This window comes from Borostomias antarcticus (assembly GCF_949987555.1).
Source record: "Borostomias antarcticus genome assembly, chromosome: 32".
Classification (NCBI taxonomy): Eukaryota; Metazoa; Chordata; class Actinopteri; order Stomiiformes; family Stomiidae; genus Borostomias; species Borostomias antarcticus.
In genome coordinates, this window is record NC_140265.1 from 2,367,496 (window position 1) to 2,391,923 (window position 24,428).

Here is a 24,428-nt window from a genome sequence, read left to right on the forward strand (position 1 = left end):
TAACAACTACGTGGACACAGGCTGATCTACTGTACGAAATTGGACCCAGGAGTGTTCTCATATGGAACTAGGCTAGTTGTTTCAAAACCAGCAGTAAAGTTAGTGGTTTAATTTAGGTCCTTAATTCGCTTGGCTATTCTTGTTGGGGTGAACTGACCAGCTGCTTCAAATCGCCGGTATAAACAGGAAAAGATGCCCGCTTCTGGATCTACACAGCAAACAAGCATAGCAGTGTGTCATGAAGACTGACGACTTGCTACAGTAGCCTACCTCATGGAATATCCCACTTAAAGGTCTTTCATATTGAAATTATCTTGATGGTCTGGGGCAGCGCCGCCGTTGTTTAGCGGTGAAAGGTGATGATGATTATAAGGGCCCACAAGCAAGCAGGGCCCACAAAAAAAAACAAGAGGTCCCTCTTTCTATGATGAAATTATTCTGCATGTAGATCAGTCACACTAATGCTGCATCAGAATTCAAATTAGGCCACAAAAAATGCAATACAGATAAAAAAAAGTTTTTATTTCCTGAGCAATATCCCCCTTCTTAAATGGTTTGGTCCATGCCATGGTTCATGCTGGCAAGTCTCACCTCTTTTGACATTAACGTCACTATACCGGCTGGCTGTAAAATACTAGCACTAATAGCCTAACGTTAAATCATAAACATCATGCCCAAACATAAATCCAGGCACCAGAAAAGAGTGGAGAGAGGGATGAGTGGAGACGGGAGGGGGCGGAAGTGGCGATCGGGCGGTGGATTCGAAGTGTTTGGTTCTGGTGGGATTGCATAAACTGTACTCTGACTGTATCAACATGTCTACTAGTTCGGATGGTGGTGGTGGTAGTGGTGAGTACAAGACACAAATGGAGTGGAGTGAGGCGAGGCCGAGGAGGAGCTTGAAGAGGAGAGATCGGGGGAAGGGTTCGGGAGGTAGTGAGTCCGAGGGCGGCTGTGTGAAGCAGTCGAGACTCGGTGGAGGTAGCTCTCGGATGAGCCCCGGTCGTGTCGTGGAGTGGAAGGTAATTGTGGAGTTTGATCAGGATGGCGGGCACTGTCATCCCCTTAAACTGACTACGGCGATCGAGAAAGAGATAGGGAAGGTGAAGTTTGCTCGGTTTCTCGGCAATAGGCGAGTGTTGATTTGTGCTAACAGCGAGATACAGAGTAGCAAGATCCTGAGGTTGTCGTCGCTTGGCGGGGAAAGGGTGAAGGCTCATGTTCCGGGTGCAATGGCGCGATTGAAAGGTGTGATTTCGGGTGTGCCTGTGAGTGTGTCTATGGAGGAGATCAAGAAGGAGCTGCGTGGAGGCAAGGTGATTGAGGCCACTAGACTTATGAGCAAGAGGGATGGCGCGCTGACGGCCACCTTGTCAGTGGTTCTTCAGTTTGAGAAAGCCCTTCCTCCGTCAGTGCAAATGGGTTACGTGAGGTATAGTGTGAGGGCGTTCATCCCCAAGCCGCTCAGATGTTTCAAGTGCCAGAGAATGGGGCACACAGCACAGCAATGTAAGGGTCAGGTTAGATGCGCCCGTTGCGGGGGCCAACATGAGTATGGGAAGTGTGAGGTAGATGCCAAGATGCGTTGTTGTAATTGCGGGGGTGAGCACAGTGCTGCATATGGTGGATGTGTAGCGCAGATTGAGGCCAGGGAGGTCCAACGGGTTAAGGTGGTGACAGGGGTATCGTACGCGGAGGCGCTGAAGACGGTTAGGGCGGCGGGGCCGAGCAGCAGGCCTCCTAGTGGTGTGACTGAGAGTGCTGCAGTGCAGAGTGTTGGTCCTGTGCCGGTCAGGCGGCCCCAGCCCCAAGCTCCAGCTCCACCGCCTAGTGTGTGTTCCCACAAATGTAGTGTTGGCGTTGACACACTGGTAGTGGGCAAGGTGGATTTTGTGGCCTTCATCTGTCATGTCATGAATGTTGCAGCGCAGCATAAAGGGAAGAGCGATAAGATCAAAGCCATTGTGGAGGCGGCCGAAAGATTCCTTGCGGTGACAGAGGTTAAAGCGGAACAGATACATGCTTTGTTGACTAAACCAGTGGATAATGGGGAGGGTTGACACCTTACTGATGGTGCTTCACGTTCTGCAGTGGAATGCTAGGAGCCTTGTAGCCAATGGCCAAGAATTGAAGAAGTATATATATGAGTTAGATGTAGTTCCTGATGTTGTGTGTGTGCAGGAGACTTGGCTGCGGCCTCAGTTGGATTTTGTGATCCCCGGGTTCAGGTCTGTAAGGAAAGATCGGGCGCACAATCAAAGTGGTGGGGGGTGTGCGACTTTTCTGAAAGATGGGCTGGCCTATAGGGAGGTGCTCTCTCCTGTGGATGTTGAATGTGTTGTGGTTGATTTGTGCAGCCCGCAGGAGGGGGGCAATATTAGGGTGGTCAATTTCTACAATCCGTGTAAGTCGCTTACAGTGGACATGTTCCAGGACGTAGCTCGGGCGGTGTCTAGGAAGGAATTGTGGGTTGGGGATTTTAATGCACACAACAGTTTATGGGGCAGTCTTCATACAGACAGTAATGGTCAGGTGGTGGAAGACGTGTTGGATGGAAGGTCGCTGGTCTGCCTTAATGATGGGCAGGGCACGAGGCTTGATGTGAATAGGGGTACAATGTCCTGCCTGGATCTTACGCTGGTGTCAAGTAGTCTGGTGACGGCCTGTGAGTGGCGCGTTATGACCGAGTCGTCTATTGGGAGTGACCACTTTCCAGTTCTCACGGTTGTTCGTGCGAGTGTGTATGTGCAAGACGGGTGTGCACTTACTGGGTGGTGTTTCGGGAAGGCTGACTGGGAGGTCTTTAGGTTGTCTTGTGAGGGCACGGCTCATTTGGTTGCTCTTGAGGGTAGCATAGAGGACTGCGCAGCTGAGATGGCTGGTCATATTTTGAATGCTGCCACTGTGAGTATTCCGAGACGGTTGACCCAGCGTAGGAAGAAGGTGGTGCCGTGGTGGAATGAGGAATGCAGTAGTGCGGTTCGAGCGCGGAACACGGCTCTTAGAGTTTTGAGAAGGGACCTGTCGCCCGAGAATTTGGTTGCCTACAAAAGGAGTAGGGCTGTTGCTCGTAGGGTGGTGAAAGGCACAAAAAAGAGGGCGTGGACGGAATTTTGTTCCTCTATTGGCAGGAACGTGCAGCTGGGTGAAGTCTGGTCCATGTTTAAGAGAATGAGTGGGTCGAGGGCATCAGTCCGTATTCCAGCACTGAATGTTGGGGAGAGGCTGGCAGTGTCTGATAAAGAGAAGGCGGATATGTTGGGTCGTGCTTTTGCTGCAGTGCATAGTGGGGAGCACCTGGATGAAGTGCATAGGCAGCAGAAGATCTGCACTCTTAGTAGACATGGGAATGTGTGGGATCGGAGAGGTGAGTTTGGGTCAACTCTAGATGTGGACTTCACAATGACAGAGCTCAAATTAGCTTTGCAGGGTACCGGGTATTCAGCCCCAGGGCAGGACCAGTTATGCTATGCCATGTTCCGACAGCTACCCGTGGCATCTTTGCAGCTAGTTCTGAGATTTTTTAATAGAATCTGGAGTGAGGGCCTCTTGCCATGTGGGTGGAAGAGTGCTGTGATTTTGCCGTTTCGTAAGCCTGGGAAGGACCCTGCTGTGCCTGATGGCTACAGGCCCATCGCGTTGACTTCTCATTTGTGCAAATGGATGGAGAAGATGATAGTTCGCAGGCTGTGTCATGTGCTGGAACAGAGAGGGCTACTGAGTCACTGTCAGAGTGGATTTAGGAAAGGGCGTTCCACGCTGGATGCTCTGGTTGGAGTCTGCTCTGATGTCGAGAAGTCAATGAAAATGAAGGAGGGGATGGTGATAGTGTATTTTGACATTGAAAAGGCGTACGACTCTATGTGGAGGGATGGGCTACTTATCAAGTTGAGTCGGTTGGGTATTGTGGGGAGGTTGTACAATTGGGTTATGGACTTTTTAACGGGTAGGACACTTAGAGTCAAGGTGGGTGCGGACGTCTCAGAGCTGTTCAGCATAGTGAATGGTATCCCTCAAGGGAGTGTGATCAGCCCGGTGTTGTTTAATGTGATGATTAATGATATTTTTGCGAACCTTGAGGGATGCATCAAGTCGGCTCTTTATGCAGACGATGGGGCCATTTGGATGAGGGGAAGGAATGTGCCGTACGTGTTCGGGAAGCTGAGGCAGGCAATTGAGAAGGTGGAAAGGTGGTCTTATGAGTGGGGGTTCAAACTGTCAGCGAGCAAGTCCTGCTACATGGTGTTCACTAATAAACGCAAGCTCGAGGCTGGGGGGCTCATGCTCTATGGTCGGCCTCTGGAATTGGTTACGGAGTTTAAATACCTGGGCCTGTGGCTCGACAGCAGGTTTACATGGGCAGTACACATTCGCCACTTGGAAACCAAGTGCAAAAAGGTTGTCAATCTCCTGCGTGCTGTGGCTGTGGTTAAAAGCATTACAAATTAGACATTAAAAGCATTAAAACGAAATGTGAAACATTATATATATATATATATGTGTGTGTATGGAGCAATTGTTTTTAATGTCCGACTTTTGTCTGTGCTGTTCAGTAAATGTGCATCTGTCCTAATTTATTGTAGCCTATCTACTACACAACCTAGTTCAAATTTATGAATCTCCCGCGGAAGTCAGGAGGGTTGGCAAGTAGGCTATGGTCACTGCTCCCCAGTAAAATTGAATAATTGAGGGGTTACTTACAGTACAAAAAAGTACAGCATTTGTAGAACTCGGATGATACTACATAAATTGCCATGCAAAGCCAGAGACTGTTGCTTGTAGACGACAAGACTGCTGTAACCATTAAAGTTTGGAGTAGGCTGCATAAGCTTACACTTAACAATGCACACACACAAAACGCTCAAAAAGGGCTTAATACATACAACAAACTGATCAGGCTAATCATTTTTTAATGAAAATGACCACAAGACAACCTCCTGTGCATAGCTGAAATGGTAGTGGAATACGGTGATAAACTGGAGTGATCTTTTGACAGCAATTATTAGCCTTTTCCAAGAATGGACAGAAATGGGATATTTTTAGAATAACAGGAATTTATTCACATACAATGTAAAGGAGTTGATGTGTAGCATGAAGATGAAACGATACACTGAGTTTGGGTGTTTTCAGTCAACGTTGGCGTTCACCGCTTCCAGCTATCGAATGGCCGACTGGTGATGGATAGCCTAACGTTAGAGAGATAAATGTAGGCTATGGTTATGTTAATAAAGGTAACAATGATGTTGTAACATGCATGCAGCACTGCCGATCTGATCTGAACGATTGATTCATTGTTACCATGGATCGGTATTGGGATTGATCAAGGGCGAGTGTGAAATAGCAGCCACGAACTCAGCGGGTTATCCAAGATGCGGTAGCGGCGGCCAAAGCTCCTGCTGGCGGGGAGTGAAGCTCTTCAACTCGCCGGTCACTGGCTCCCTGGAGGAATTTAGCCTGGCTGCAATAACGTTATCGCGAACGGAATGAATACCATCTACTAGCAAACAAAACATGTTCCGTTATATTTAACCTGTTAAAACTAAGATGCCTGGATGAAAAAATAATTTCTCCAATGGATATATTTTACAAAAACAGGTTAATATGCAAGCCGGTTTTCATTGCTAAATCAAAGCGGGGAGAGCCGAGAGAGCCGGGAACGTGCGTCTACATTTCACATAAAGGTGAACTTTTTCGTGGACGCGCGTCGGACAGAAAAGCTCAACTGCGCAAGTCAAAAGTCACCGGAAATAGCCAAATGACTACAAATCTAGCCAAGATGGCGCGGTTCAATAGGCCTTCACTTTAGATTTCGAATCCTGGGGGCTTGATTTCACCTCACTCATCCTCCCGGCTTCAACACGGAAAAACCCGCTAACGTTACATACAAGCGACTCGCTGTCTGTCGCATGCGTGCTACAGGGCAAATAAAAAAAATTTTTTTCATAGCACATGCGACATATATGTCGCAATGTACAGCCCTGTATCCCCAACTGAAAATATTGATCTAGTGATCTAGTGAAGTCAACCCATTGCTAAATCACAAACTACTAAGCTATCCCATAGGAATGAACCTATAACCATACCAGCTGGGCAAGTTGACTTTGCTAGCTACCTAACCTAGCCTTAATGATATTGTCCTGCTCAATTGCTGTGCAATCTGTATTTCACAACACTGGTTATTCTACTCACAAGACAGTCCCAGTCAGCTGACGTTGCTTGCTGTGTGAATAGTTTAGCTACGTACGTTGTGAGGCAAGTTTTGGTGACAAGGACTAGCTAGCTTGTAGTAGCTAACCTTAGCTAAAGCACTCCTCTGGCCTTGAGTTAGGTAGCTAACACTAGCTAGCGTGTTAGCCAGCACTAGCTAACGTTAGCTATCATTGGGCTTCATTTCCTGAACTTAGCTTTAGCTACGCGTGCAGCCAGGTTATGGGTTACTGTTTATTTCAGATATTACTCTTCATTTCAACTAGCCCTTCTCAGTCCACTCGCTCATGCCAGACAACAGTCTGGCCTAGTTAGGAGAGGCGCTCATATTTACAAGTGTCAGATAAACATGAAACTTCACTTACCTAAGCAAAATGGTCTATTGTAACAAATGCTGGGTTTTGAAGCCTCGGCGCTACCAATAAATAACTTATTTAGACGCGTTCTGTCTGAGTGAAATTATTTTTCCGAGGTAGTCTTCTTCTGTGGTGGTGGCAATGCTTTGAAGCTTCAACCCAGCATTTGTTAAAATAGACCCTTTTGCTTAGGTAAGTGAAGTTTCATGTTTATCTGACACTTGTAGGCTCTCCTAACTAGGCCGATATTATTATTTTATAGGAAAAGTGAATGCACCAGCAAAGGACTGTTAACAACGGGACTGAGAAGGGCTACATTTCAACCAGACATTCCAGTGAAACCAGATAGTCAAAATAACTAAACTAATATAAAATGGGCACCGCAAACGCAGGCATTTCTGATGATTTCCTCAGTCCAGTCCGTACGCTTAATAATGGCGATTTCATCTGTCTTCCTCTGCTACGGTTTCAAGAATGCACGCATAGGCTACTTGTGCTGACTAGGCTGTAAAAGGGTCTATAATTAACAAATATGACCCACGCTCGTTACATAACTTCTACAACATCCAGTGACAAAATATGTCATGGTACCTTGGTATGTCCACACCAAGGATCGAACTCACAACCTTCGCCATGATAGGCAGCGCACTATCCACTCAGCCACTGCTGCCCTGTGGAGTCTTTGGTTTTTATGTTCTGGGACTACTGCCTCTTGTGGTAGCAGCAATGGAATTGCAGGTCAACAACAGACAGCAAGACGCAAGAAGCACAGACAAAAAGGATTCCCTCTCCTTGGTGTGTCGGCTTACAGCCAACACACAAAAATACAATAATGATATTCATATCCAAAAGTCTAATATGTTAACAGGATGCAAATTAGTTGTTTTTTTTCTAACCGATAGTCGACTCTCAATCGGTTATTTTCGTTCAACCGAAATGTGACCGTGTCTGTGAGAGGTGCTATATCAAATAAAATGTACTTAATTACTTACTCCTCTGGGATTACTATCAGGCTCACCCAGACAAGCCTGAGCTGCATTTCCCAGAGGCATCGTGGCGCTACGTTCATCGTAGTGCTACGATGAACGCCGTAGCTTACGATAAACTTTGCGCTACGATGCCTCTAGGAAACTCAGCCCTGGTTGGTCGCCAGGTGGCGCCCCTAGACAGGGCGGGGAACTGTCACGCCCTCCATCTCCACCTAGCTCTACCCTCTACTTTCTCCCCTCTACTCTCCCCCCTCCCCTCTGGCCCTCGGTGTGGGGGCGTGGCTGCAGGCTCCAGTTGATCCATCTGTCATTCCAGCTGCGCTGGCTTAATTACTTACTGTGGTCACCTGTGGTCCATCATCTCATCACCACCGTGCAGTATATCAAACCTGGCTTCCTAACCACTCCTCGCAAGATCATAGTTTCTTACTCTCATGCCAGTTGCAGTTTTGGCTTTCTTTATTTTGTGTATCTGTGACCTGGTTACTAATAGGGATCTCTGTCAGCCACCAATTACACACTGTCGAAATGACGCTTTAGTAAGGTCAAGGTCAAGGTCAACTTTATTTATAAAGCATGTTTAAAATCAACCGAAGTTGCATCAAAGTGCTGTACAATATATAAAATAAACTAAAACAAAAAACAGAATAAAGTGCACATAATCACAGAACAATAAAAGGACAGGACACAAAACAGGACAAGGGATGTAGGCTATCAGGCCTCAAAAGCCAGTGACCACTAAGGGTGTAACAATATATCGTGCCACAATATATCGCGATACAGAAACGTCACAATACGTATCGTCAAGGTGAAAACAATATTGTGATACTGCATGTTTATTGTATATCAGTGAACACTGGCTACACAACGCTGGTAACAAACATGTCTTTTGTCTCTAGGCCTATCCATGATATTACAACAATTAAGCTCTAAATTCACAGTGTATTGGAGTAGAAATGTGGAGAAATGCACTATTGGTGTGAAAAGCAACACTACTGCAACGCTTCACACCTGCCCTTAGTGTATCGTATTGTTATCGTCAACCCAATATCGTGTATCATATCGGGAGATTAGTGTATCGTTACACCCCTAGTAACCACACAAACTTCCGTGCTTCCTCTCAAACTTCCCCGAAAATGGGGCCAAGACGTAACGTTCAACTACAGGGCCCCTTTGCCTGTAAGCCTCTGTAAGATGGTGTACACATATCCTGTGTATTCTGTGTGTAAGGGGGCACTCTTGAGAGAGAGATAGATAGAGAAAGAGTGTTTCTTGAGCTAGAAATCTCTGAGTTAACTGAGTCTTGTCGTGTTCATGTTTACTGATTAATCTGAACTAAACCAGAACCACCCAGCAAAAGGGGGAACCGATTACTGGATTCAATTTGCGGGTAACGCTCGCTGCCACCACCTTTTTTTTAAACCGGTATGGTCTAGCGTCAGAGGTCGTCAGAGGTCTACACAAACACCACACAACACAGGCTTAAGGAAAACAACAACTTTTACAGTATTCAAAAAATGTCATTTAAAATTCATAACGTTAGCATGAGGTGTGAAATATTCACCTGTTATCTTACAGAATGAACTGCACGACTGACATGCCAGTATAACGTTGGTTAATTTTATTCACAGGCTGCTCCAACAAATGTGACTGCTCTCCAACTAGTGAGCGGGAGACTGTCGACATTCAACGTGGGCGGGGCATTTCAGGACCACGTACAAACCAGTAGGTGTCCGGATGGGCACCTGACTAAAAGTAAACAATATATTCATTAGCTATGAATATTACATCCTCCTCTTTATAAAAACAACAACAAACAACCAAAAGGCATTATAGTGCAAAGTGTCCATCTTAGTAGGTAAACTGTAAACATGACATGAACAAACTTAGCCTTTTGTTCAATAGTAACAATATTAATAATGATACCGACTCTTAAGGCAAAATGTAGACTATTTCACTAGAACGATATTGACCATATTTATGAAAGGTTTGACTGTACAACTTGATTCACAAAGTGCCAGGACCAAAGGTAAGTAATGCATACTTCAAGGTTACATTCAGGTTTTTTTTTTTTTTTTTCTAGGGCAGCGTTCGGCGTACACCCTTTACAATTCACAGGTCCAAAAGGGTTCGAGGCCTGACCTCTCTGCCTGACCTGGTGCGGTAGGAAACCTCTGTTTCTGGACCGGACGACAGCTCTGGGGCGTGTGACACAGGTAAGTCCATTGCTTCACTTGGGTGTGTGACAGGTGTGTGATTTTCTTCTGGTGTGATACCATCAGGTGAGTATGGGTCTGGTTCTGGTGTGGGAGCGTGGTGCGCTTTGGTGCTCCGGAGGTGCCTCCGGTTACGGCGATACACTTGACCATCTGGAGTGCGGACGTGGTAGGATCGCTCGGTGTCAGCAGGCTGTACGACCACTGCTGGCTTCCAGTGTCCTCGTTCCTGGAGTCTGATGTGCTCTCCACTGTGTAGGGGTGGTAGTAGCTTACTGGACCTGTCGAAGTATTTCTTCTGATGCATTTGTCTCTGCACTCGCGTTGCATGTGTCTTCTGATGGCTGACGACCTTCGGTAGCAGCTGTTGGTTGGTGCTTGGCAGGACAGAACGCAGCCTGCGGCTCATCAGTAACTGCGCTGGTGACTTGAAGCTATCAACGGGCGTGTTCCGGTACTCTAGGAGACTGATGTATGGGTCTCGTCCATCTGCTCTGGCCTTGTCCATGAGAGCCTTGGCGGTCTGTACTGATTTCTCTGAGAGGCCGTTACTCTGTGGGAAAAACGGGCTTGATGTGACGTGGTCGAACTCCCATGACTCGGTGAAGGACTCAAACTCCTTGGAGGTGTATTGGGGCCCGTTGTCTGAAACCAAGGTCTCGGGGATGCCGTGCCTGGCGAAGCTTGCCTTGAGTTTGTGGATGACGGCTGTTGACGTGGTGCTGGTGAGTCTGTCCAGCTCGAAGAACCGACTGTAATAGTCGACAGTTACCAGATAGTCCTGGTTGTTCCACATGAAAAGATCTGTCCCAACGACCTGCCAGGGCCTGTCTGGAATACGGTGTGGTATCATGGGCTCCTTGGCGTTTGCTGGGCGTCGTTCTTGGCAGACAGAGCATCGCTCCACAATGTCCTCTATGTCCTTTCCCATCCCCGGCCAGAACATGATGTCCCTGGCCCTTTGTTTACATTTTTCCATCCCCATATGTCCAGCGTGGATTTTTGACAACATCTCCTCCCTGAGGCTGGCTGGGATGACGATCTTCTCTCCCTTAAGGATGATTCCATTTGCCTTTGACAGCTCGTCACGGTGGTTCCAGAACTCAGACACGCTCTGGGGACACTTCCTTCTCTCCTCGGGCCATCCGTCTAGTATCACCTGGCTGAGCTGCTTGAACTGTGTGTCATTTTCTGTCGCGGCCGCAATTACTTCCAGTTTTGCATCACTCACCGGTAAGCTGTGATAGACAGTGTGCACCTGCCAGTCCATCCCCTCACTCAGGTTGTCATTGTCGGGAGATGTTAAGAACTTTCTAGAGAGTGTGTCGGCGACGGGGATGTCCTTACCAGGGCGGTGTTCGATGGTGAAGTCGTATTTTTGGAGTTGTAGTATCATACGTTGCAGTCTCGGTGGAGCTGCAGCGAGGGGCTTCTTCAAGATGGATTCAAGGGGCTTGTGGTCAGATTCCACCAGGACGTGGCGTCCGTAGGCGTATTGGTGGAAACGCTTAAAGCCGAAAAGGATGGCGTACATTTCCTTTTCTATCTGTGCGTAGTTCACCTCACTGTCGGTGAGGGACTTGGATGCGTAGCTGATGGGCCTACCCTCTTGGAGCAAAACGGCTCCGAGCCCGTGCTTCGATGCGTCCACCTGTAGACTGAGGGTTTTCTCTGGATTGAAATAGGCCAAAACTGGTCCTGGTTCTATGGTGATCACCTCTTTCATCTTCTGGAACGCTGCATCATGCTGTGTGTCCCACAGGAACTCGTTGTCCTGTTTTAGCAGCTGTCGCATGGGCGCGTTCACCTCAGAGAGGCAGGGGGCGAACTTGGCCAGGTAGTTGGCCATGCCTAGCACAGTCTCTAGCTCTGCCCGGTTCTTTGGCGGCTCCATGTTCCTGATGGCTGATACTTTTTCAGGGTCCGGTTTGAGACCGTCTGCTGAGAGCCGATGCCCAAAGTAGCCTACTTCAGTGGCTCCGATGGTGCTCTTTTCGGGGTTGAGCCGGACCCCTCTCTCTCGCGACCTCTGCAGCATAGCGCGAAGTCTCCTGTCGTGCTCTTCTCTGGTCGCTCCATAGATGAGGACGTCGTCAACAATGGCGACTACTCCGTCGAGACCCTCATATGTTTCATCTATTTTGCGCTGGAATTCGTCTTGAGCGGAGATAATTCCAAATGGTAACCGTAGGAATCGGTAGCGTCCAAACGGCGTGTGGAATGTTGTGAGCCTGGACGAATCCTCGGACAGCTTGATGGCCCAGTATCCTGAGCGGGCGTCTAGAACGCTGAAATAGCGAGCTCCGGCTAGCTCAGACGTGATGTCCTCTAGTGTGGGTAGCGGGTAGTGCGGGCGCTTTATGGCCTTGTTCAAGTCTCTGGGGTCTAAGCAGACTCTGAGCTTGCCTGTCCGTGGTTTTTCTACAACCACCAGCCGGTTGACCCACTCAGTCGGTTCAGTTATCTTGGCGATGATGTGTGTGCGTTCCATCTCCTGCAGCTCTGCCTTTAGTTGACTGCGTAGTTTGTGTGGAATCTTCCTTGGTGGGGCCACCACTGGTATTGCGTTCGGGTCAAGGTGGATTTTGCATTCTCCTGGGAAAAGTCCGATCCCTTTGAAAACATCACCGAACTCCTCCATCACTGTCTGTTTCCCGAGAGGAGGCGGCGCTGTGACTGACAGCACCAGCTTGATGAGGTCCATGTCTAGACATGCTTGTAGACCTAGTACAGGAGGCGCTTGCGTGTCCACAATGTAAAAGTCCAGCATCATGCCCTGTTCCTTATATTTGCATTTTATTGTGCATGTCCCTTTTATTTTGAGCTGCTCTCCACCGTAGCCTGTCAGTCTGCGTGTGGTGGGTTGGAGCTTGGACTCCTGCTTCAGGCTGTGGTATTCTCTCAGGGGAATCACATTCACTTGAGCACCAGTGTCCAGCTTGAATCTGAGTTCTGCGCCCTGTTTCCCTATCTCTATGCATGCAAACGCCTGCTCTACGTCTGCAACATGTTCTTTCTGCACTACATCTACAAAGAGTTCGTCTGTGTCTGACTCTGGGCTGTGACTCACTTCATGCACCGTCTTCCTATTAAACTGACTAGATTTACAGACGGCGCTAAAATGGTTAAATTTTGCACATTTTGCACACTGTCTCCCTTTAGCCGGGCAGTCATCTAAGTTCTTGTGCCATCTGTTTCCGCAGTAACTACAGTTTTTCGCACGTTTTGTGCCTCCATCACTCACTCGAGTTTTTTCTTCTGCTTGGCGCGCTTCTTGCGCGGTCCCCTTTGATGTGCGCCATTGTACTGCGTGCACTTGTTGCTGTTCACGTAAGCTGCCGGTAGCTCCACTGAGAGCTTTTGTCTGTGTCTGGGTCAGCTCGTGTGATCTAGCTATGTCTATAGCTTTGTCCAGTTTCAGCTCAGACCCGACATTCAACAGCTTTTCTCTTACTTTAGCCGAGTGTATACCGAACACGAAACGGTCCCTGATCATCTCATCCCTGTCCGCGTAGTCACAGTCCCTTGCCAGTAGTTTCAATCCGGTTACGTATTGTTCAAAAGATTCACTAGGTCCCTGAGCCCTTTCCTGGAATTTGTATCTAGCGAATATTGTGTTCTTTTTTGGCGTTACATATGCTTCAAAACGATCGTAGTAGCTTTTCAGTAGCTTTGCCTCACCCGCAGTTAGGACCCACGTGTTAAAAATGTCTCGTCCTCTTTCTCCTACCCACAGGAGCAAGTAGCTGCATTTCTCCTCTTCTCCTTTGCTTTTTAGCGGGCCGGAGAACATCAACTCAACGTGTTGCTTGAACTTCCTCCATACCCCAGGTAAGTCGAGAGAGTCCCAGTCCATGTGGGGCGACGGTACTCCCGTTGGTTCCATGCTCGTCTGGGTACTGTTCCTCTATTCTGACACCATGAAATATTCACCTGTTATCTTACAGAATGAACTGCACGACTGACATGCCAGTATAACGTTGGTTAATTTTATTCACAGGCTGCTCCAACAAATGTGACTGCTCTCCAACTAGTGAGCGGGAGACTGTCGACATTCAACGTGGGCGGGGCATTTCAGGACCACGTACAAACCAGTAGGTGTCCGGATGGGCACCTGACTAAAAGTAAACAATATATTCATTAGCTATGAATATTACAAGGTGGACGGGACACTTTTCGAACCCCGATGCAGCTACCCTCACTGAAGCTGAGGGATTCATTTGACAGCACTGCACCCTCACCCAAAATAAAGAAACACACCTGGAAACCAATACACTCATAAAACCCAAAGAAAACAACCGGCCTGCCACACCGGCCTCAACACAGCCAATTCTGCTGACCGTACCACTCTCTGCAATGCCTTCCGGTCTAGCATGGTGCTACTCCCATACCAGGCAGCGATGATACTAGTCAGGATAATCTCAATTGTGCATACAGAAACTGAGTATCTGGGGAGACACTCTGAAATTCTTTATATTTGTTTATTGATTTATTGCGTTTTAAGGACAGACATGAAGACGGGAACATGTGTGGACAGTGTGAAGACAATCAGCCAGAGGTATCAGTTTACCAAAAATAACAACTATGCCAGAGACTGTGCAGTATTGGGAATATCGCCATGGGTAGGAGGAGTTATTAGGCCTGTTGAGTAGCTATGTTAGCAGTGCTTAATACACATTGTTCAGAATCCCATGACATCTGGGAAGTGTTGTTCCTAGACAGGACATTAAAGCTCTCAGATCATGCATGCTGCTCCTTCACTCTTTCAACACCTTCAGTAGGAGGTACAGCACCTGATGATAGCATCACGCACTCCTGTTCTCCTGTTTGAAGGTGGCCCTCTCAGCTGTAGATGTTAGACTGGCATATTATTATTGAATTAGAACCAATGAATTACACACTGAGGATACACCATACATGCTTTACTATAAACTGTTTGGCATTAAGTTGTCATTTTGTCATTATTATACAGTACTTGTTTTTCAAACATACAAAGATAGAGAAACAGAAATGCTAAACCTATGCTATGATTTGACTGTCCCCACTTGATACAATGACTAACCCATATTTCTCCAATGGCATCCAAAGGCATTTTTTACTGCGACTGTTGATAGCCTCCCTTGGAAATTAAAAATCAACAGAGAATTTCCAGCCCCTTCACACTAATTGGGTCTGGTGAAACCAGGCTAGCAAAGACGCATCTAGGACGTGATTTACCTTAGACAGCAGAATTATTTGGAGCACATCAGTGTGCTTATTGCCCCTGTAGCTGTTGAACTTGCTGTTGGATGCATGGAAATATAAAATGACGGACAGAATACATGGTATAAACATGAGAAGTGGATCAGTCAGCAAGGCAGCTTCTCAGACGAAGTATCCAGGGGGCTGATCTTTCTGATGAACCTGCGTTGTGAGAAACCAAGATCAGAGAACACGTATTACTGAGTAAGAGATGTACTACAACATGGTGTTGGCTTTTGGCGTTTTTCTTTTTGATGTTTCTTTGTCTGTTAGTCTGCGTTGTGTTTTTAAAGTTCAATAAGGTTGCAGCATCACTCAGCTGATACCACATCTAGTCTGGTCTTCTTGCAAATGAAGAATGTCCAACATGGGATTTGGAGCGGCGAAAACACAGGTTTATTGTACTGGTTTCAGCATACAGAGTTCATGGAATAGACACTTGTCCTAAGTAAGTACCTCAAGTTGTTTCACAGTACCTGATGGTCCATCAGAGGGGTAGCGGGGCCTTCAGCTACAATGCTGCTCTGAAGTATGTCACTCCCAATGAAATACACTGGCTAAAAGACAGACATTTTCTTTCGGTCAAAACACAGTGGGCTCCAGTATTATAGACCTATAGTCGAAGCACATTTAATTGTCGGTCACTAACTGTAAACACTTTTCTCTAACAACTGAACAAGTCTTACTTGAGGCCCTGTATTGCAGGTAGCCTTGCAGGCAAACGATGACATGCAGATGGAGACGATGAACTCCAGTATTGTGAGAACCAACATGACACCTGCAATTCCTGTGGATCTGACCTGTTCACAAGGACAGAGATGGGTGAACAATCTTTAGTTAAGCTGTTGGATATGTTGACCAGGCTGATTGCATAGGGAAAACAACCAATAATTATAAAGTAGGCTATGAGTCCTATACAGTATAATGAGTTGCAGAACGGAAGATAGAAGGTACTCATACCTATCAATAAAGTACCTACTGTACAGGCCATAGGTTGTGGTTTTGCCTTGATAAGTGTGATGGGCATGTGGTGAGTTATGTAGCCTTGGCTACTGTGTCACTCGGCCTAACTGCCATTGGAGAATCGGGGTCATAGGTCAGAGAGAGCCCTCAGTGCATGAACACACTTTTGGGAAGTGAAGTACTGTAGATTCATCAAGGTGAGTAAATCAGCTCTTTCCTCAGGCTGGTGTCAGTTAGACGGCTGAGAGTCAAGAAGCTACAGTTCTGAAAACAATGGCAATGAAAAACAATCAGTCTGGTCATGATGAGTTTGTAATTCCGATAGTGTATCCTAGATATTGTAATTATTTCGGCTCTCCAAGTGGTATTGTTATAGTGATCTTTTAACATTGGAGACAACTGGCAATTCCACATTCTCCCATCTGAGACTTGACCAATGGCAGCTGCATGATATAAGCCTATTGTGTCTTGAAGATGATGGTGTTGAGTGCAGAAATCAGTTGCAGCTGAATATAGCTTATATAGCTATACTGCTCCATTCTGATTGGACTTTGGCTGAAGCGAGTCCATGAATACATTTTCAGCTGGTACCACCTACGGCGGGGGATTATACCGATAGGAGCGGAACCCTTAAGGGGTGGAGCCTACCGACGTAGAATAGATATGTACTGAGTGCTACTGTATATGTTTAGTGTCGGAACATAAAACAGAAAATGGTAGGTTGGGGCAAGTGCGTGAGTATAGCTAACATACTTGCCTTGGCAGCGAATGTTGCAATTTAAATATTACAACCTTTTCCCAATGTGACTTTTAATTTCCAGTTTTACTCGTTTCTATCACAAGCGCTAACCCTAATCGATTTTCATGCTTGAACCTACCTAATCATTCAGCATGTCTAAACAGAAAGCATTTTGCTTCAACATTTTGTTTCACCTGCTTAAGTTATACACTACAGGCTTCTACGCATGAAGTGCTAACTCTGTCAAACGGTAATATAAATTATTTTGGAGCATCAAAACCTTGAGTGTATTTGATCATTTCCCCCATGCGATCAGTTGCAGTGACACAAGTGCTGCCTGAAACATTCTACAGAATGAATTGATATTGAATATATATTGAATAGATATAGATATGTGGTCTAACCTTATATGGTTGTTGATAGCGAACACAATCATCATATTGTGATGAATAACCACCGTATCGATAGCAACTCATATGTAACAGTACTCCAGCTGTGTCAGCAGAGTAGAAAATGATGCCTATGCCAGCAGCAATGCAGGCAATAACACTCATACCCAGTGTAGCATTCACCTGAGGGAGGGAACAGAGAGAGATGGGATTGGTTATTGATTGTGTATACAGCAGTACAGTAGAACATAATGCTCTTTTGTCCCCTTTGCCACTATGCAGTGTTAGTGTGCAAGTGTTTTTGATAGGCTATGTGGGTGCTATACTAATCTTAAAACGTGGGAAAATAGAATCTTTGTGCCAAGGAAATATACAACATAAATGGAGTTGGTATCAACTGACCAGCACTACTACAGCCGACTATGAAGCATGGCCTGTTACCATCAATTAAGGCTTTGGCAATATTCCTTTACTGTGTGTGCCAAGGGAGTGCCTTTACATGTGTGTGCATGTGTGTGTGTTTAAAGACAGCTTGATACTGACCAGACATGTGTTTAGTTTGTTGTCAGATGCAATAGCGAGAGAGCCAGTGGCAATGTACTATGGGAAATAGAGTAAACAGTTAGGACACATGTAAAGCAGGCCTAATGAATTAAATAGTTTTTACGGACAGAAAATGAGGATTCCTAATATTTATCTGACTGTTGAGCAATCTACCAGAAAAGAGTTACAGTAAGGGGGAATAACAGATGAACACAACATTCTATTTCAACATCCCCTTTTTCACAGAGGGTCAGTAGCGTTTCTAGCTGATATGCCACCTTGGACGAACCCCCCCGCTACGGCGCAGGCAATTCTGATTGACGTGCGATTTGGTGACGGGGGGGGGGTTACTTTGCGGAGATTCGCAGTTTTTTTCTGCTCCTCTTGCCGCCCCCCCCCCCCGAGATGCCCATGTTGCCCATGCCTAAATACGCCACTGCAGAGGGTACATGGTAATAATAATAATAATAACAGAATACTCATGATAATAACAATAACAACTACTACTACTAATGCATTTTCCTTATAAAGAACTTTTCATAAAACTCAAAGTGCATGAAATAAAACATTTAGCTACATTAAAAACGGTAAAAAGGACAGACATACATTGAAACGTTTTGCTTCAACTGTATCAGCCTCTCTGACAAAGGGGGGGGTTAGGATCATTTAGTCCTAAAACTGTTGTTTATTACTGTATATTGAGTGGGTTCTAATACCAAGAACAAAACCTGTTTAATGTGTTTGTTAATTAGTTAAAATGATATACTGTAAGAGAAAAAAAAAAGTGCTTATTTGTCATTGTCTTTATGATAACCACTCACTGTGTGGTCCTGACTAGACCACTTTGTGTTGTCTTCTTTTTTTGCTAGGACTATTTGTTGATTGCATTATTCTATTAAAAAATATGAAAAATAAAATATAAAGCCTGTTGAACAGGGATGAGTAGTTTAGAAACGCCCACCATGAGAGGAAACGTTGCCTAATTTCTGAGAAACCCTTCCTAGATAGCAAGCGGATGTGTAATGATTCTGGGCCATATATGGGCCGGAACTAAGCCACAAGGGCCATCTGGATCAGGCTTCCTTGATTTCCAAAATGCCGTGGCTGTCAGTCATTTAGATAGTTTAAGTTGATCTGCGTTTTTACAGTTAATTCACAGTGACTTATTTTCGCTCGCAATAGAACACTGATGATGAGTTTCTTGTGTATTTTGCATTTGTGACGTATCCACTTTTGTGTACAGTGCAGCAAGCTATCATTTCTGAAGTGAGAAATGTGCCTTAAAATGTTGAAATGTAAATTCAGATTACGGTGAAAATATGCTTGGAAAAGAAGGGTGGGTAGGCTACTTACAATCATTGATGCCCAAAATGAAGTTCCAGACAAAACAGCAAAACTATCTCCATTCACAGCTATCACAATTCCGATTAAGAGCATTACTACCCCAATCATGATCTGTACAGTCTGGAGAATGAAAACGAAATATAAGGACATTTTGCAATATTCATAATAGTAGTAGTCACCAGTGAAGTACTTATCATAATTAATGAATTAATTATTTGTTACCCCTAGTGCTTTTGGATGCCCCTTCCGGAATTTTTCGAGCTTTGAGTCCGTCTGTCCCATCGTGACCGTGGAAGAAGCCTCCGTTCCAGTCCCATTCCCACCATGATGAACATGTGTGACTATTACCTGTAGCTGGTTGGTGTTTCTTGCTGTAACGGTCATCTTCTGATAAATGGTTGCAGCCTATGTATAGTAGCCTATATAAACTGAGTGATCTGTGCTCTAGTTGTGGGCAGCGTTTTTCCCCAACCAGCCTGTTGGACTGGGTAGTTCCAGAAAATGTGCATGAGTCACTTCTGCATTTTAGAAACGCCCACCATGAGGAAACATTACCGAGGTAAAGTTGGTTTCACGTTCGACATTCGTCAGACATTCATATTCGAAATTTTAGGGACCGTAGAGAAAGTACAATCATAATCAGGAAAAAAATCAATTACTAAAATTGGACAAAGACACCACAAACCATTCGCAAATTATTCTACTAATCAATATCGATCTGGGACAGCTTTTGGATGTATGAAATTATTGATTACCAATTTATTAAAAATCAATAAATCAATTAAACCATTATTTAATGTGGTTAGGATCAATAACTCTGCCAATTTTGGGCAGAGACACCTCAAACCACTTCTGAATTATTCTACTAATCAATATCTATTTATGACACCTTTTGGTTTTCTGAAAATATTGATAACCAATTAATTGAAAATCAATAAATCAATGAAACCAATATTTCATGTGGCTGGGATAAATAACTTTGCCAGTTTTGGGCACAGACACCTCAAACCCTTTCTGAAGTATTCTACTAATCAATATCTATCTATGACACCTTTTGGTTTTCTGAAAATATTGATTACCAATTTATTAAAAATCAATAAATCAATTAAACCAATATTTAATATGATTATGATCAATAACTGCCAATTCTGGGCACAGAGACCTCAAACCACTTCTGAATTATTCTACTAATTAATATCTATCTATGACAGCTCTTGGATTTATGAAATTATTGATTACCAATTCATTAAAAATCAATTAAACCAATATTTAATATGATTAGAATCAATAACTATATATAATTTTGGGCACACACACCTCAAACCCTTTCTGACTTATTCTACTAATCAATATCTATCTATGACAGCTCTTGGTTTTATTAAATCAAAGTTTTTGATCAAGGGGTTTGGGTTATCTGTGCCCAAAATTGGCAAAGTTATTGATCCTTATCATATTAAATATTGGTTTAATTAATTAATTAATTTTTAATAAATTGGTAATCAACATTTTCAGAAAACCAAATGTCATAGATAGAGATTGCTTAGTAGAATGATTCAGAAGTGGTTTGAGGTGTCTGTGCCCAGAATTGGCAAAGTTATTGATTAAAAACTTGACCAAATATCTGTCTGATTGATTAATAAATTGGTAATCAATATTTTCAGAAAACCAAAAGGTGTCATAGATAAATCTTGATTAGTAGAATAATTCTGAAGTGGCAGTTATTGATCCTAACCACATTAAATATTGGTTTAATTGATTTATTGATTTTTAATAAATTGGTAATCAATAATTTCATGAATCCAAAAGCTGTCACAGATAGATATTGATTAGTAGAATAATTTGCAAGTGGTTTGTGGTGTCTTTGTTTAATATTGGCAGTTATTGATTTTTTTCCTGATTATGATTGTACTTTCTCCACGGTCCCTAAAATTCCAAATATGAATGTGACGAATGTCGAACGTGAAACCAACTTTATCTCTGTGGAAAACCTTGCCTAATTTCTGAGAAACCCTTAGGCTTCCTTGATTTCCAAAATGAAGTGTCTGTCAGTCATTTAGATAGTTTAAGTTGATCTACACTTTTACAGTTTATTTACAGTAGGGATGTGCAAATGTGTCGACTAATGGACAGACTATCGACAAGGTCTTCACGGTCTTCACTAATCGAAAATTGTTAATAATAAAATGAAATAAATAATACAATTTAAATAAAACAAAAACAAATCAAATTAAACCAGAGCGAATAAAATTACAACAGAAACGAATGGAAAAGCAATATTTTCGTGGGCTTTGTGTTTGTGTGTGTGAGTAGGCTACGTATAGCCTACGTGCGTGCGTGTCGTTTGAACTGTAATAAAGGAGATATGGAATAATCTTTCATTTTTTTAATTTTTCACTTTTAAAGGCCTGCAAAGCCAAGTTTTCCAAACTGCAGCATTCGGGAAAAAAATCCTTTCTTATCCACCAACACAAAAGGGTATGCTGTAAAGGGATCGTAGTGAAACCTATATAAAACACATCAGATAAAATGTAAGTTATATAATAAAAGTTACAGTAGTTATTAAAACCGTCCAATAACACTAGTGGGAGAAAACTCGTTCTTCACTCTTTGTGGCTTTAGGCAAAGCACTGTCTTTATTACATGCAGTATGGATAGAAACAATACAGCATCTAGAGTCAAGGCAAAATCTCTGAAGAGTTCTTACCCTTCAGATTACATTAAAGTTTTCTTGGGTAAAAGTCATTTCTAAACAACTGTGCAACTACCAAGCAATCAAAGTCTGGGAGAAGGCAGTACACTTTATCAAGGTCGCACATTTTTCAGGTCATGATGTAAAGTGTAGAAAACAACTCAGAATATGACTGAAATTGATTTCAAAATACATTTTCGATCTTTAAACTCCTACACACTTAAAAGCAGTCAACGTGAGGGAGGGAGAATAGGAGGAAGACGTTGACATAAAAATAAGACATCATCTAACAGAGGACCAACAGGGCGAAATTAATTGTTTATTTGCTGTCGTTTTATTGATTTTCCGTGGGCTGAACGCATGGTCTGTATAAAGCACTTTTATGACAGTAGCCTATTATGTATGTTCTGCATGAATATGTAGTGTGGTTGTGAATTGATGGGCCATTATTACATGTCCTTTAACACTGTACGCTGCTTATGCAGATCTAAAGAGGATGGAAGGGTTTAATCGATGATTCCTCAGGGAATTTAAAGGCCTTAGTAAGTAAAGTAAGCCATGCAGATCTTGAAGAGGACATCTCTGATTTAGCCACTGAAGAGTTCCTGCCGTATCCTGTTTTCCTTCCCAGGGAGCCACAGGGGTCCTTCGCTTCCCCCCCCCCAACGGTATCTCTCTCCTGCTCTCCCAAAACAGATCAGATCGACTGGTGCATTTCAGTAGTGGCTCATCAGCATGCACCTCCTCCTCTCTGCCCGTGAGTGAGGTGGTTAACAGTGCTGTGTGTGTGTGTGTGTGACAGTGTGAGTGTGTGTAGGTGGGGATACGCGGGGGGGTTTGTCCCTCAGGCATGTTTTTGATGTGTCTTACTGACCCAGAGTGAGACCGCTGACAAAGTGGCACCTCATTTCAATACTAATGCACCGTTATGGGCGTTTAAATACTATCTCTCCATTTGTTACGAGTCAGCTTACCTCAGAGGAGACGGTTAATCCCGGCACGTCCTCGCCAAGCCGCAGAGCACCAAGAGGTCAAGCAGATAGGGTTTAAATAGACTCCACTTACCGCATTATTCAAAATGGATGTCCGTGGGGGGATTGTCAGATCTATTCTTTGCATGTGTGGCAAAGGAGTCAAGTGGAGGAATCCACTTCCTAGCTGTGGTGAGGTCTTCTAATCAATGTCAATATTGTAATTCAGTAATTGCTGACGCTCTCCTGTAATTTCCCTCTTTAATTCATAATCTGAACTGTTCAATCCTTTGCAGATCTGAAAGAAACAGATTGGTGTTAGCAATAACGGCTCTGATTTTGACAATCCATTTAGTGACGCCTGTAATGGATTTTAACTGATCTAGTCAAAAAGGATTTACCAAGATTCGCTCAAAAGGTTAAGTCTGGTTTATTGAGAAAACATACGAGCGCAAGGACTTCCTGGACAACGCAACAAGAGTGGTTTATCCAAAGAAGTGAAGCCTCCTGATCTTGTGCTGACTTATATTCAAGCAAAACACAGGTACGGCGCTTCCAGGATGGGATTGGCTAACCCATTGTACGTCATGTGAAATGGCAAGCGTGGCCAAGAATACAGACATGTGACATGAGAAAAGGCGGCAATTTCTTGGAGACAAAAGGACAAAGGATGGTTATTCTGGAGTAGACATTTCTAGGTGTGTGGACCTCCTGGAGGCTACCCTGTCTATGTAAACGGTTGAGGGAGGTGGTGAATTACAAAAGGAGAGAGAGAACAAAGGTTTAAGGTGTTTGGAATAGAAAGGTCTTGAGGCCAGATGTAAATTCTATAACACGCCTCCACAAGATTACTTATACCTATATATCTTGTAGCGACTACTGGAGACAAAGTAAAAAGTAGCTGAGCGGCTGAGATAGGTCTGTGGCTAACTAGTTGACGCGCTGAACAAGAAGATTCGCTGAGATCAAAAATATGCGTTTTAAAGTTTTATTGCTAAGCAAAAAATAATAAACTCAATATGACGTGCGGAAATCATATCAAAGTAATCACAGTGATCAGAAACCTTATAAACCTGCGGTCAACAAAAAGTACGGCGACTTCCTCCCCTCTTTCCTCCCAAGCAGCAGGTGAACAGAAGTATATAATCAGATAGAGCTGAGTGGATTGAGAACACCGCCCCCAGTTGACCCTATTAATTCTATCAATCACTGCAATATAAAGAATAACAAATAACAAAATAACCATAATAAACAAGCATACAATAATCAATTCTCACTTCATTATAATTCCCCATAAATCCATTCATGGCTCTTATATATCTCATTCAGATCCGTTTCCTGCCAACGGGTCTAGGAGTCAACAGCAGCGCCGCTTCCAGCAGCGTATCAGATCCTGGAGATCACAGGTATCAGGATCCCGCCCACGCCGCTCTCAACCTGTCAATCATAGCAAGTCATCCACGGGCGCTGTCAGAGCCACGCTCCAATCAGTGGTGCATGCTGGGAAGAGGCGTGACAGGAGACGCCGGGCGGAGCTACACATCAGGTGTGGGATTACATGACGATGTGGGAAGCAGATTCCCCATGATGCTTTGCAGTGTTTTGGACTGTATGTAGCATGACCGTACACATGCAGCCTGCCTGTCTGTAGTGGGTGACGTGTGGAAACCAGGCCTGGAGAGGAAGGTGTTGAAGAAGATGATATGGCCACTTCACACAGCTTCAACAACATACATGTACAACAGATCCAGTGAGGAGACGCTGAGTGGAGCATTACTGAC

At 44.4% G+C, this 24,428-nt stretch overlaps 3 protein-coding genes across 4 annotated transcripts in view; all 3 read right to left on the reverse strand.

The window, feature by feature from the left end:
• The window catches only part of LOC311327418 (heat shock factor 2-binding protein-like), a gene marked incomplete at both ends in the record, with an annotated part of 468,623 nt that overhangs the window by 409,180 nt on the left and 35,015 nt on the right, over nt 1–24,428 (reverse strand). The window lies entirely within an intron of this gene.
• LOC311327363 (AP-1 complex subunit sigma-2-like) overlaps nt 1–24,428 on the reverse strand; it is an 80,230-nt gene that overhangs the window by 15,895 nt on the left and 39,907 nt on the right. The window lies entirely within an intron of this gene.
• On the reverse strand, nt 14,245–19,449 carry LOC311327360 (membrane-spanning 4-domains subfamily A member 4A-like). 2 transcript variants are annotated; one of them, XM_084460397.1, is made up of 7 exons: nt 19,210–19,449; nt 18,997–19,107; nt 17,644–17,700; nt 17,116–17,283; nt 15,696–15,809; nt 15,486–15,566; nt 14,245–15,171 (listed from the first exon to the last, which is right to left on the reverse strand). In XM_084460397.1, the coding sequence occupies exons 1-7, from the start codon at nt 19,369–19,371 to the stop codon at nt 15,133–15,135; spliced, it is 732 nt and encodes a 243-aa protein (XP_084316523.1). In that variant the 5' UTR covers nt 19,372–19,449; the 3' UTR covers nt 14,245–15,132. The 2 variants fall into 2 exon arrangements, with proteins under 2 accessions (XP_084316523.1, XP_084316524.1); XM_084460398.1 differs by having other exon boundaries at nt 14,247–15,171; nt 15,466–15,566.